The 15,938-nt window shown below is 32.0% G+C and overlaps 1 protein-coding gene across 3 annotated transcripts in view; it reads right to left on the bottom strand.

Annotated features, from left to right (window-relative positions):
* LOC123682870 (potassium voltage-gated channel protein Shaw) overlaps window positions 1-15,938 on the bottom strand; it is a 300,148-nt gene that overhangs the window by 46,420 nt on the left and 237,790 nt on the right. For all 3 annotated transcript variants that reach the window (XM_045621678.1, XM_045621677.1, XM_045621676.1), the window contains exon 6: window positions 7,186-7,935. In XM_045621678.1, coding sequence (XP_045477634.1) covers window positions 7,186-7,935 — 750 coding nt within the window. The remainder of the gene's footprint in view (window positions 1-7,185; window positions 7,936-15,938) is intronic.

Genomic DNA, 15,938 nt, shown 5'->3' with positions numbered 1-15,938 from the left:
GAATCTCGAAAGATTATGTAAACAAAATAATGAAAAATGTTTAGCATTACCGCGCATTGCCAGCGGCTTGGACCGATTAAAATGGTCAACGATATTCAACATGATAAAGTATATTTTTTTCAATTCAAATATGAAAGTGATTGTATATTATTTACCCAGAGAAGATAATAATGAAATAAATCAAATTGAAACATTGAATTCCCAAATGAATGATTTTAATGGTATTGAAGATTTAAATGGTATTGAAGATGATTTAGTTTCAGTGATTAATCAAGTTACTGACGAAGAACTTGATGAATGCTTAGAATTATTAAATGCGAGTGAATACGAAAATAATGATAATGATGAATTTACTAATGAAATTGAAGATGATATAATTGACTTCGAAACTCAAAATGTTATTATTCATGACAATATAACTATACATAGCAATATTGAAAATCCAATTTTCGAAATACCTTATACAGAAAGAAGTATTAACTCATCTAATTTACAAATAATATTCAAGACTGCATCTAATTATAATGTTACAAAAATCAAATTATTCGGAGAAAAACTCAGATTTATTGTTTCCATAAATTCAATCGAAAGCGATTTATATAAATTTATTAAAGAATATATTAGACCAAAAAGTTCCTATACATTATTTTTTAAATCACCAGAATTAGAAAAACCGCTTATACGAATTTTGCAAGAGAAATTCGACTATAAGAGTTTTGATTTAAAAATTTCAAGAATCCTGTTAGAAGACGTTGAAGACATAGATGAAAGACAACTTAGAATCACTCAGTATCATGAAACCAAAACGATACATCGAGGATTAAGAGAAAATCTTATTAGTTTGAAACGGAAATTTTATTGGCCGAATATGAATAAAGATGTTCAAAATTATATAAATTCCTGTGAATATTGCCAGAAAAGCAAATATGAAAGAACTCCAATTCAATTACAATATAAACCTAATCCTGTTGGTTCTAAACCCTTTTCTCATCTTTATTGCGATACAATACGATTTGGTCAAACATACTGTTTAAGTATAATAGATTCATTTTCTAGATTGGGACAATGTTATCCATTACTTCAAAAGAACGGATTAGAAATTGTAGACAAATTAATAATTTATTTCAGCCATTATGGTATACCTAATAGAATAACATGTGACAACGGTATTGAATTTAAAAATAATGTTGTACAAGATCTATGTAAAGTGCATAAAATCGAAATTCATTACATTACAAACTACAACCCAAATTCGAATGCTTTAGTGGAACGATTTCATTCAACACTTATAGAACAATTACGAACTATTGAAGGTAAAAACAGTACTTTTCAAAATAAATTAGCTCAAGCTTTATTAAGCTATAATAATTCAAATCACTCAAGTTTAGAAATGACCCCCATGCAAATTATTAAGGCAGACTTAAATTACTCATTACCTATTGAACGTACGCATAACGAACAAGTTCAAAATTATGTAGAAAATTATATTGAAAATTTGAATGACATCACGAAACAAATAGAAAGACAACGAGATAAACAATTAAATCGCTTAGAAAAAACGAATTATAAGAGACGTGCGAAAGAAGATCACCCTCTCAATAAAAACCCGACCTATATCAAAGCTCCAATTACAAGAAAACTTGATCCTGCATTCAAAAAGATAGATGCGAAAGAAATTGATTCACATCGTATACAAGATAATAAGAATAAACATATTTATCATAAAAAAATTCTGAAACAACGGAAAAAGTAAATTTTAATTTTTATTTCAGATTGAAAATGAATTATTTCATCGTGACACTCACACTACTTGAGATTATCATAGAATCATTTACCTTAGAAATTATTCCTATTGAAAACAATATTTTACCTATACAACTTGGAAGAGCATTTATTACAAATAGAAATTTGCAATTAATATATCATATTGATTTAAGTAAGATTGAAAAAGTAATTAGCGAATATCAGAAAGAAATTGAGAATATTAGAAAAGAACCACTAGGTTTTGCACAAACAGCGAATTTTAAATATTTACGACATTCCAATGAATTGAATATCAAGGCCCTTGAAGAATTATTAAATGAAAATATAAAAACAAAAAGAGGACTTATTAATCTCGGTGGAAAAATATCAAAGATTTTATTCGGAACTTTAGATTCAGATGATGAGGAATTATTTAAGAATTATTTTGATGGCATAAAGAAAAATGAGAAAATACTCATGAGGAATCAAAAGAATATTGCTACTGTAGTTAATGACTTAAAGAACAAATATTACGATAAATTTCAAAAAATAACTGAAAATTTGAAATTATTACAAATTGTACCTGCACTCCAAGAAGTCGAACAAATGCATCTTATGACATTTCAAATTAAAGATATTAAAAATACTATTGATGAAATTCAAACGGCAGTCAGTTTTGCTAGATTACATCTTTTACACGAATCTATTCTGCCTTACAATCAATTTTCTGAATTAATCAAAAATGTTACGATAATCCCTGTTCATCATTTGAAGGATTATTATCAACTTTGTTATACGAAAGTTATTTTCAAAAACAAGATGTTATTGTTCTTAATATCGATTCCAACTATTTATGAAAAGGAATACGAGTTGTATAAGTTTTACTTCCTATCACAAAATAATGAAACCCTTCCTTACACCGATTCCTATTTGCTATCTCAAGAAGAAATATTACAATGGTCGACAAGTGAATGTCATCCAGTTGAAAAGGATTTCCTATGTAATCAAGAATCCATGAAGAAACCTCCAAGATGCCTCATCAACGTTTTGAAAACCCATAAAGAAAATTGTACCAGAACAACATCAGTTCCCTATTCAGATTTGAAATTATTAGAAGATGGAAATATTTTATCTCTAGACAATAGAAAAGTTAGAGAAATGCCCTCACCAAATTAAACATTATTTTATTCCTCCAATGGCCCTGTTGCATTCTAAATGTACTATAAGTAATTCACAAAAAGAAATTTTTCCTCTAACCATCATAAATGAAGAAAAATATATTATTCTACCCAAGCAGACCCATTTTATCAAGAATGATTCTCAAGAAGAACTTATCAAGAATGAAGATATTCCAGATATCGTTTTAGAAGAATTAGAGCAGTGGAATCTTCAACCTATTGGAATAACATTTGCATTTATTTTGACAATACTTATAATTATTATTGTTATTGCTTTTGCTTGTAGATATTTCAGAAAAAATGTATCTTTAAAAGCTACACCTCAGCAAGGTGATACCTTTTTCCAAGAAGGGGAGGAATTACATAATACGACCCCATTCTGATCATACGACCTATTTTCGAATCTTCATTTATTACTTTATATTTCATGATAGAATATTGTTAACTCATCAATCTCAAACACGGGATAATGTGGGTGGAATGAATGCCTATTGTAACTATAATACATCCTTTGTTCTTACAATGTAATTTTGCTATTTTAGCTATTCTTTGTGTGACGCTTAGGATCACGCCACATTTTGCAGTAGAGATAAGTAATGTTATAAATTCTCAGATGCATTGTTTTTTAGTCAGTCATAACGGATAAGTCATAATCGATAGTTTTGATTGTACCTTTCGTCTTTTTCTTGTAAATAAAGTTTTTTTAAAAACAAGGTTTTCCATCTCAAAAACATAATTATATATAAATATATAAAGTTGCCTCATGTTAAATTGTTGACTTTCCACAAACAGTTTTTCAGAGTTATACATATTTCTTACCTTCAAAATAATTTTTATTATTGATTTCTGAACTATTTCAAATTTTTTTAATCGAGTTACACACATAACTCCCCACATTAAAATCCATACCTCAGAATCGACAACACCAACGAATCATAATTTTACTGATTCTGTCCTCTCTATTGTTTGACATGTACAATTTGATTGTCCACATCCACTTCTATGTATTCCTAATCTCTGGAATCTCGGCTGTCCACTAGCTGTGGGAGATAAAGTAATGAACTTTGTCTTTTTTGGGTTCAGAGTTAATAAACTGGTTGACAGTAAGTTATTCAATATTTTCATTCCACCCTCAGCCAACTGATAGGTCTCATACCATGTTTTACCTTTAAAGATCACTACGGAATCATCCGCATAAGCTATTATATCCAGATATGAAATTCTTATCAGCCAATCAACAAACACAAGAAATAACACTGGACCCAGTACAGTTCCCTGTGGTATACCAGCATTCACCTTTAACGGCTGACTCAAGACTCCACCCAGACTGACAAGCTGAACACGATCACTCAAATAGTTCCGAAACAACTCAAGTACCACTCCCCTAATACCCATCAGCTCCAACCTATATAGAAGAAGACTATGATTCACCTTGTAGAAGGCTTTCATTAAATCTAAAAACTTAGCCAATACTTTGTTATCTCCGTTAAAAGATTGAGCGATTTTCTGCGTGAGCTACTGAATAGCATCCGATGTTGACATGCCCTCCCTAAACCGAAATTGTCTATCACTCAAAAAATTACATTTACCAAAGAATGAAGATAGTCTCATCTTTAAACAATTCTCAATAATATAGGTCGATAATTCGTCATCTCACATTCATTCTCAGACTTAAATACAGGGATCACATAGGACTCCTTCCATTCTCTCGGTATATTTCCACCCAAATAAAGCAAGTTAATAATGTGTACCAACCGTTTAGCGAAAAATCTATGTAAATATTTTATGAGAACTGATGTGATACCGTCGGGTCCAGGACTAGATCTAGAGCTGCTTTTTAGAGACGCTATGTGTGCAATTATTTCTCTTTCATCTACTCGTTGAAAGAAAATGGTGGACGGATTGACAGAAATCTGCGAATTAGAATCATCACGGAATATATATATATATATATATATATATATATATATATATACGTTCAGCAAGACGTTTTTCAGTATTAATGAAAAATTTGTTGAATTCATCCGCCTTTTCCTGGGGATCATATATTGTCTTACCGTGTTCGTCAGTTAATTCACTAGTTACTGTGGTGTTACTTCTATTGTAGTTATTAATTTGATTGAAATATTTAAGGCAACTGAAATGATAGTGATACGTAAAATAGCAGAGAAAAAAACCTTTGGATCAGATAAGGAGCGAGAACATCAGAAGAATGTGTGAGTTGATAACACCAATAATTGGATAGGTACTGAAGGGGAAACAGAAGTGGAATGATCATATCAATTACATGGATGAGAACAGACTGATAAAAATGGTATAGTAGTATAGTGTATTCAAAGTCACTTGGAGGGATCCAAAATATTTCGATTATACAAGGGTTTCCAAGTTTCCAAATATTCCTATGGGGCCCGTGAATTTATTGCCTAACAATACTTTAAAATTAACCCCAGTATTTAGCAGATCGCTGTATCCACTTCAAAGGGATATCTGGCCAAGCGTTTTTATGAACTAGTTCAAATGACTTTGGATATACTATACGAGACAAATCACCAATATGGGAATAAGAAGCAAACATTGAAGTGATGATTTACGAGCTATGACAAATATTCTATCATAAAAGTCTTACCGTTTTCGAGATATTTTATTTTTTTGTAAATAATGAATTTTTGCCCCTTTCAATAGTTTTGCCTTTACGGTTGATACAATTTTACATCTTTCTGGTTAATTTTTTCAGTAAAATATTGCTGAAGAATGATTTCAACGTTAACATTAAAAACATCCTCCGAAAATTTTAAAGGGGGGCTATGAGAAATATTTTTATTGGAAATTTTGGTAGTGGATTTTGTTCATGAAGTTTAGCCCATCGTAGTGGAAAAAAAATGTACCGAGCTACTGCTGCACATTACACCAATAAATTGTCTATTTTATAGTGATTTCAAAGAGGTATCACACAAGTCATTTGTTATTCAAAAAAAAAAGATATGACTGTTTTTATCCAAATGGGCACGTTTCTGACAAAATCAAGTTTGTCAATTCTATTAAGAAATCTTCGATGTTGCATTACTTAGTGAACAATGGCAATTGTTTACGTGCGAAAATATTACTCGCATAATTATTCACCTCAACGAAATTAAATTTTGCCGGCAAATTTTGGAAAACATCATGCAGATCCAGATTTTTTTAATAAGCTCATTTGGAGCGACGAGTCTTATGTTAATGTTTCAAAATTTTGATATATTGTTTCAAGGATACAATCGTTTCATAATTTTTCGTAATCCGGACCTGGATTTGGATTTTCCCTATAATCATTAAGTGATTCCTTTAAGCTTCAAATAAGAATGATGTCTGCTAAATATAAATGAAATATACCGAGTGGTTCGGTTGTTATTACCTCAAAAAGAAATTAGCAAAATTCATGAATCACCCTGCATCTATGTATCCCTTTATATGTAGAACCACCTTAGTGTCCTCTATTCACTGTTATAGTTTGTCCGTTTACCCCTAAAACACTGTATATTGAGAAAATATAGACTATAGACAGACCTAAGAATGTATTATGTTACCTTTACCTATATCGTCATGTAATCTTTGGAAAGCAATTTCGAATCTAGTATTTACTCTTTACCTGATTCATCCTAGGAAAGATGAGATACTCTAATTTCTCTAATTCTGTGACTATTCCGTTCACTCTTCCACATTTTGTAGAACAGAATCGTGCGAGAATATGTCAGAAACGCACAGTTTTCATGGTTATATTTTATTATTATATGTTGGTACTCCGAACTTTCCGCCACGGCTTTATCTGTCAATTCATCAATTTTCGATGAAGAAATCAGTTCTGCCAACGAACATTCTTCAATGCACAAATGATATTTATGGAATTATTTCATTAATTCCAATAAGAATGCAATGAATTAGAGGAAATACTCAATACAAAATTCAAAAACTCGCCACTTCGTTGCTCGTTTTTGAATTTTGAACTCGTGGAAGAATATCAATGCCTTCTGCACTTGTATTATTAATAATTATTTCAAAACCATGTAACTTCCTGCATGTAAAGATTCGAAATTAATAACCGACTATTTATGAGGTCTCATTTTGACAAGAAAATTTGGAGCAATTTCAGAAGAAAGATCTCAAATTCTTGTTTACATTTCTACAGGAGCATCACATGTAATTCGGTGTATAATCATTCATCCCAAGGAATTTCATTAAAAATTCCATAGAATATCTGAAGATAGGATAACAGTAAAAATAAACTCACCTGCGTGTGACTATAATACATTGCAAAATTCGATACGATAACAGGTACGGGAAGGGCGATCGTCAATACGCCCGCCAAAGCACACAGAGCACCCACGAACATCCCAACATAAGTCTTAGGCACCATATCTCCATAACCGACGGTGGTCATCGTGACCAACGCCCACCACAACCCCAACGGTATACTCTTGAAGTCGTTTTTCGGATTGGTCTGTATACGTTCCGCATAATACACTAAACTAGCAAATATCACAATGCCCAGAACGAGAAAGAACACCAGCAGCGTCAGCTCCTTAGCGGATGCCCGGAAGGTCTGTATCAGGATCTTCAACCCTGACGAGTGTCTGGTGAGCTTGAACAACCTCATTATTCTGATAATGGAGAAGAATTCCATTATGTCGGCGTTCTCCAGATGAGAGGCGAATTTTCTCAGCAGCAGGTCTATGTAAAAACTAAAGGTCGCTATGTAGTCGATTATGTTCACCGAGGATGTTATGAACTCGAACTTGCTGGGAGAAGCGATGAACCTGATGATGATCTCGAAGGTGAACCATGCGTTGCAGATGCATTCGATGTAGAAGAATACGATATGAGCGTCTGTGTCCACCTTTTCGGGAACTTGATCGGTTTCGTTTGTTGGAGTTCGTACCCTTTTCAAACTTATGACGGGGACCTTCATGTCGGGATGGGTCTTCAGGCAGAACGATATGATGGATACACATATGAAGAATACTGAGAGGATGCCGATAACCTGCAAAAACCAACACTGCATTTTAATTATGAGGTAATTGGATGAGATTGAAAATTTTTAGCTGAGGTTGAATATTAGTGAAAAATTCCATGAGCATTTAAAAAGATAGATTGATGTTATTATTGAAATTATTTCTGTGGATGAGTTGGCAACATTGTTGATTATACTCATTTGTAAGATAAGCCTCAAATGCCGATTTCCAGTTTGTTTACTGGTCTTCTTTCACAAGTCATCTCAATTAAAATTTCCAATTCATCATAAGTTTAAACATTTCATTTTGAATATATTCATCATTCGAAAATTTTTTTCAAACAATTGAATCTGGAATTTTGGAAATGAGAACTAATTTTCGACCAAAAATCAACAGATTAAATGGGATTCATTGGGTAAAAATAAATATGAACACTTTTTAATTTCTACAGATTTTACTTATTTCCGACGATTGTTTCGCCGTCTAAGCGGCTTCATCAAGGTTAGGTTAGGTTAGGTTAGGTTGCAAAGTGTTAAATTTTGAAATACATTTTTACATTTTCAGTTATAGTTGAATGTATACGGATGTATACATCCGTATAGCCAAAAAATTTCGGCAAACAATAGTATACTTCATAGATTGGTGAATGTACCTATAAATCAAGAAAATTTCTACAAAGAATTCATTTTAATTAAACAAATTGCGATAAACAATGTGTATAACCCAATGATAATTGACAAAATGTTAGAAAAGAAACAAAAAACAGGGCGATAATTTTATCTTACCCTTTCGAAATAAAGAAAAACAAAAAAATATATAACATTATCATATTACAATTTTTTTATAAATTACAAATTTTTTTTTACAAATTTACAAATTTTTTTTTTTACAAATTACAAATTTGTAATTTGTAAAAAAAATTTGTAATAACATTATCATATATAGAAGGCTTATCCGAAAATACAGCTGAATATTCCAGAATGAATTTTAACTGTTCTATTTCCTATAAAACATCAAATAATTTGGAGAAAATAATAAAAAATAATAAGGACAGGATCGAAAAAGATATGAGATCTGGAGTTTATAAGTTAACTTGTAGTGACTGCCCAATGGTATATATTCGACAAACGGGAAGAACCAAGAAAAGAATACGCGAACACCAAAAGAGTCACACTAGTGATAAAACCTTCTCGTTATATGCAGATCATTTGATAAAAAGTAGACATAATTTCAATTCTAATTTCAAAATACTTTATATTGAAAAGAAAAGTCACCGTTTGAATCTATTAGAATCACTTGAGATTAACAGGTACAATTCTAGACAGATTTTGTTGAATTCCCAAACATATTTGAATAAGTCGCCGCTTTTGAACATCTTCAAGTAAAAATTTTTGGAAATTCCAAATTGCATAAAATGAACTTATATAGTACCCCGAACCGAGAAGACCCTAGACCCACCAAAGAAACCATAAATTAAACATTTTATTGCTCCATAAGCACTCTCATTTTTTGTAAATGTATTTCAAAAATTTAACACTTTGCAATGTAACCTTGATGAAGCCGCTTAGACGGCGAAACAATTGTCGGAAATCATTAAAATCTGTGGAAATTAAAAAGTGTTTATTTTTACCAAATCAATGTGAATTTCCACCAAGTAAGGCATTAAATATATGGGATTCCCATGGTACTTCAAGATTCGTGCAAAATATCGAGTTGATAGCGTCGTCAGAACCAGAGAAAAACTCCAGTATAATATCGAAAAAATTATGGAAAACACTAATGTTAAGTGAGGATTTTTCGGCACATGTTAATTCCTGCGCCAATTTTATACTTGGAGATCACACAATTATTTTCATACGCAAACTGAGCGCTCCTTCGAAAGCCAGTTTTCTCCTTATTTTTGAAATATATTCATCCATTTTCAGAAACTAGAATTTTCGGTTCAGTAATTATTTTAAATTGAATGCAAAATACTTCAAGCTGCCTACTGCTTCCACAACTACCAAAATTCTAAGTATTATTCTTCAATTGTTGTTATGGGGCATACAGTTTGTGATAATATTAATTAAATTTACTTCGTCCTGGAATATTATACTAAATTGAAATTGAAGTCGAGGAATAATATCCTCCAAAAATTAGCAGGATCTTCATGGTGTGCTGATGCCAACACTCTTCGTACAGCAGCCTTGGCCTTGGTTTTTTCTGCTGCTGAATACTGTTGTTCTGTTTGGTTTAATAGTGCTCATGTTCATAAAATTGATGCACAGCTTAACGTTTCTATGAGAATTATTAGTGGGACTATTAGATCTACTCCTTTAGATTGGTTACCGGTGCTATCACATATTAGTTCCGCCTCATATTCGTAGACAGGTTGCAGTCAAGAAATCTTGGGATAAATTTCATTTCTACCCGAACTCATTTCCAATTGTATACTATTTTCCAGATTCTAGAACTGCTACATTGAAATCACGCAAACCTTTATGGACTAATAGGTACCTTCCTTGAATCCAATGAAAGCGACAAGGAAATTTGGCGTTCGGGATGGACTTCTTCTAACGTCTTCAACAAGAGTCTTATCGTTGATCCTTCAGAAAAAGTTCTAGGTTTCAATCTCCCTAGGAAAATTTGGTGTATTTTAAATCGACTTAGAACTGGTCATGGTCGTTGTAATAGTACCCTCTTCAAATGGCATTCTATTGATAGCCCACTATGTGAGTGTGGTGTAGAAGAGACCATTGACCACTTGGTGAATGATTGTCCGATTTATAAATTTCATGATGATTTCCAAGCTATCCATTCAGTTTCAGATTCTTTTTTAGAATGGGTAGTTAACTTCAAATCGATATAGTGAAAACTAATATTTAGTACTCCTTTCTGCTTCTTTTTTTTGTTTTAGGATCCAATTGGAAATTATAGAGTCGTCAACCGAAAAGAGAGGATGAAGAAAATTTTGTTTTGGTTGAAGAGGAAGTCTTTCAATATAAATTATGTCAGCTTATTTTATAAACGTTTACACAAACCAGTCACTACTCCGATACGGGGAGACAAAGTTTTTGCTGAGGTTTTTATCTGTTCTCTTGTATCATACGTTGAAATGTATGATGCCCCGTTACATTTCCTCTGCTAATACTGAGATTCATCGACACATATGCTTGATTGTTTGAAATTTATATTTTGTATTGCTCTTTCTCAAAAGAATATATATATATATATATATATACTAAACTTGAAATACATGGTCTCTAAGTCCCAGGGATCAACCCACTACATTATATCAAGCAAGGTCCGATGGTATCTGGTATTAGGTACCCAGCACCACTGTTTGTTTGGCCTAGCTACTTCTCGGTAGTTGCATGTTGATGGTTAAAAATGTTTCAATATGGTTCTCTAAAATTATTGGAACCGATCGTCTTTCACAAATCTTGTTCGAAAATCTTTGGTAGAACCCACAAAAATGTGAAAATATATCCTATATCCCTATATTGGCAATTAGGGAATGGTTCATTTGATTTTTATAAAATTATTTCGCTAATATATTCTCGCATAGTAACAACTGACGAGTATTGCTTCAATAGAAATGTTGTCTGCTAATGTGTCAAATTGAATGAGAGTGCTCTTTATCTGAGATTAATTCATTGAGGTGCATTAAACTTCTATCATTTCGTCAGTAAACTGCTATGTGTACTTTCAATTAACTGAATTCTCCTGTCGATGTTATTGGGTTCAGTTGTATTGTTTTCAACGCTCCAAAGGACTCCAATTCATAATTTGTTTGGGTATTCTGCATTTGCCCATTGTCTGTACATGGCCATACCAGCGGAGCTATTCAATCTTTATATTATCGATCATTGTGGTTTTTGCTTTTATTATTATTTCCCGTACCGCGATGTTCGTATTGATATATGCCAATAGATCATCAAATGATATTATACCTATTTGTTTTTAAATAAGCTGAATTATACTTTTGAATAGCACTCGGGGTATCTTGGATAGGTAATTCTGTTAATGGTCAGAACAAGAAGGAGCCTTGTGTCTGATGATACCTAATCAGAAAAGAATATTCTGTTTCCAGGTAAGAAATAAAATCTGAAGAATTGAAAGCATTGGATTCTACCCGAGTAACAGACTATACTTTCTCCATGATTGTTGAAGTGAATAATGTTATATTTTTATTGAAGAACCTTTTACAGCTTTGCCGTTTCAATTTTATATTATAAAAATAATAATTCTTCATTTCCAATGTGGAAAGAAGTGAAAATAACATACAAAACATGACAGATACAAGAAACAAATTAAAAATTGCTACATAAAATCCGAAAAATATTTTTCCCAAGTTCAACCTAATTTACATGAACTCGATGCAATTTTTTTACATATAAAATCAACAGTGGTATCACACCTATCAGCTATCATGTTGAATGTGCTACAGATATCGATGCTCATAAAAATAACAGTACACTTCAAACTTGTCAGCATACTTATGGCACAAGATCCCGCCAAAATGTTATCGTTCCCCGTGCAAGAAAGGCAATAGGACAAAGACACTATACGTATTTATCCCCCAGGTTGTATAATTCTGTTCCCAGCGAATTCAAGACTATCTGGAATCTCAAACGTTTCAAAACGAAAATAGTTGGTTGGATACTGCAAAGGGGTAGCGAATTTTTCCACGCCATCATAAATTCGAATCATGTGTGATTTCCCGTATAGTTCTGGTCATCGAGAGTGCATCAAATGACATTTTTCTCCTTTTGTGACTGTGCTCTTTCGCTCTTTGTTTATTTTATGTTATATATGCCTATTTATTATGTTCTTGCTTTTGAGACCAAAGATCTTACATGTGTACCTATTATGTTTAGTTGTTGTGTTAAAGTTAATTAAAACAGGTATTATATATTTTCGTTATAATACCTCCATTTATGTTTGTTCTCAGCTTGGATAATTTAACATCTGTATTTATGTAGCATATGTCAAGAATAAACTTTATTATTATTATTATTATATAGGGAATTGGTGACTCTAATTGGTTCTTTCCGCCTTCAAATAAAAAAAGAAATTGCTTCAAGTCTTTAAAGGTGGTACAAGAATTGGTACTTTCTCCAATAATGCTGAACAGTTAAATTTACCATTCACTAGCTTAGAAATGAAACTCAGCGCCAGCATACCTCTTCTGATTTCCAAAATTTGGCTTCGAAATATGCGTAGCAGCAACTTATCATATCTACAGTGACTCAACAAAACACAGTGGCGACAATACGTTCAAATTGAGCCTGAAAATGGTGAATGGGATGGATCTTAGCCATAGAACTTAAGAATACGATTGAATGAACTAAACTGTCATTTCGTCAGAATTAAAATTAATACGCCTGTAATCATATCCAACAGGAAGATATTCGGCGTCCTGTTTGCCAACCAAGAATTTTAAAAAACTTCCACCTCCACCTCCAGGCGATATGTATGGCATTGATAAATAGGTTTCCATGGCAGACTGGCGTACTGAAGTTTACTTCTAATACTCAAGCGAATTAAATAATGACAGATAAATGTCAACGTATAAAAAGCATTTCTATATTTCAGTATCGTAATGAGCTCATTACAGTTCTGAAAATAGTACTGTATTGAACTCATTACAGCAATGTTTTCAGTCATATTTTCCGTTTTGTGGTTGTCAACGCAGACTATCCTATCAAATTTCAAGACAAATCAATTGTCAATATAATATCATTTGGATAAAGTGAAATAATTTGCCACATTATTCACAATGTATATTAATTCTGGAGGTGTTGAATCAATTTATTCAGACATTTACAATTTTTTATGCGTAATTATAAATTTTTACAAAATTCCAAACGTGCAAATAAAAATCAAATTGCATAATCTGTCAATTTTCGTAACAGTCACACCAACTACCACGATATAATACAAAAGTCACCAGGATGTATAATCTTAATTTTTCACTGAATTTCAATAATATTCCACAAACTTTGACTGAAATAGAAAAAATCTCGTCTAACACTCATGCGTTCGAAACCTCGCTCCTATGCGCTTGTTTCCGAATTTCGCATTCGCGTTGGAATAGGAGCCCATTCTGCAACTTGTTTTAGAGTATACTATTCCTGCTGTGGACAACAAAACCATACCACCTGCATACTGATGAATCTATATGATGTATGTGAGGCAATAATAAGTTAATAAGTTTATTGAGGCTCTATCATAAAACTATCCCGAAACAATCGATCCGCCCAGATCATTATTCGGTAATTTTTACGTAGGCTGCAATCTCCGATTATTATTCATTTGAGATAGGGATAGTTTCATGATAGGGCCTCAATAAACTCATTAAAACGGCACAGCTCTAAAAGGTCATAACTTTATGTTAAGGCTTACAGAGGAAGAAGAAGAACTCTGTGATTCTACTCGATACTTTCTCGCACAATGGTCCCAACTCTAGAGAGTGCTTTCGACAATTCGGTATTCACTCAGTAATATTCATCAGTGTTATCTCAGTATTCATCAGTCATTTCAAATTCAAGTATCAACAAGTATTCATTCACTTGGTATTCACAAGTTATTACTATAATAAAATTATAGTTATATATAGTTTTTGTGTAAACATATTAAACAAGTAAAAATCATACGTATTTTCCTTCATCCAAAATCAAGCAAGCATACACACGTTCAAGTTATTTCAATCAAGTAGGCTGTGTATTGATTATTTGCCACGAAAATAGTTTCATAGTTTTTTGAAATTGAAAAATGTGCTAGAATAACAAAATGGATAAAAAGGTGATATTGAAAACAGGATTGGCGAAACTGAAAAATCATTCGAACAATATGAGAAGAACATAACATCTCAAAAACATTATTAGCAATATAAGAAAACTTTCAGTTGAAGAATTAAATGAAATAGTTGATATCAAGAAGAACGATAATAAGGAAAAAATACAACTAGACAATAATTTGGGTATTTTGTGTGTGAATTGCCCTGAGGATGAAGATGAAAGAAGAAAAGGCGAAGAACTGGCTAAAGAACATTTGAATTTATGCTTGCAAAGGGCAAACCTTTTCAAAAAAATGCTTGAATTTCCGGTATTCCAGATGAAAAATGGATTTCCGGTGATAAAATTCAACCAGTATGATGTGTCTTTGAGACAAGAAAATGTTATTCTACCCAAAAAACATTATTTCCACCACACCTAACCAGATCGTGCAAAAGAATACTATAATGATGAAACGATAAAATCAATGGCAGATTGGTTAATTAAAAATAGTTCTTCCATAAATAATGACCAATTATATGTACAATTGTTAAATTAATTTAAATTTGTCTTTATAATATTTCTGTATATATTCGCATAATTTTTCTAATGTATATAGTTTTTCATTTGAAATTTTCAATAAATTCTTCTTTTTGAAATTTTCTATTTAATCTTATTCTTCAATTTAGGATTTGATGCTTTTATCCTTGATATCGATATCTGGGTGAAATAGAAATTTCACCGATATTTTCATTCTGTCCATTAGAAATGTTTATCTTTTCTAAGATAAACACTTCTAATGAACAGAATGAAAATATCAGTGCTGCCTAGACATAACTACTTCTAATGCCTTAAAATACAAAAAAATTGGAATGAAAGTCCGGTCAACCCCAGAATGCCCGCTATATTGAGTGAGAAAAAAAAAATTAAATAATAAAGGACATACGTGTTTTTTTTATCTCCGGAATGTTTAGTTCAAATATATGTACCCTGTATAGTAATGAGGTAAGTTTATTATTATATGTCTGTCTATGCCAAAATTTTCGAATTGACAATCTTGATATGGTGATTGTGAGTTCTGAGTTCATACATAAATACGAAAAAAGTCATTAGGATAAAAAAGTCGAAATTTTTTAACGGTTATGCGCACTAGTCACTACGTCTAACCTTTTCTGAAGGTAACATTTCTATAAGCATTACAATAAATTTCCTTTCTTAAGCATATGTTATTATTACACTTTGGGTTGAATTACACAACAATACAAGTTTTTGCG

This window comes from Harmonia axyridis, chromosome 6 (genome assembly GCF_914767665.1).
Source record: "Harmonia axyridis chromosome 6, icHarAxyr1.1, whole genome shotgun sequence".
Classification (NCBI taxonomy): domain Eukaryota; kingdom Metazoa; phylum Arthropoda; class Insecta; order Coleoptera; family Coccinellidae; genus Harmonia; species Harmonia axyridis.
The sequence above is the reverse complement of the archived record's forward strand: the minus strand, read 5'-3'. Positions and strand labels throughout refer to the sequence as shown.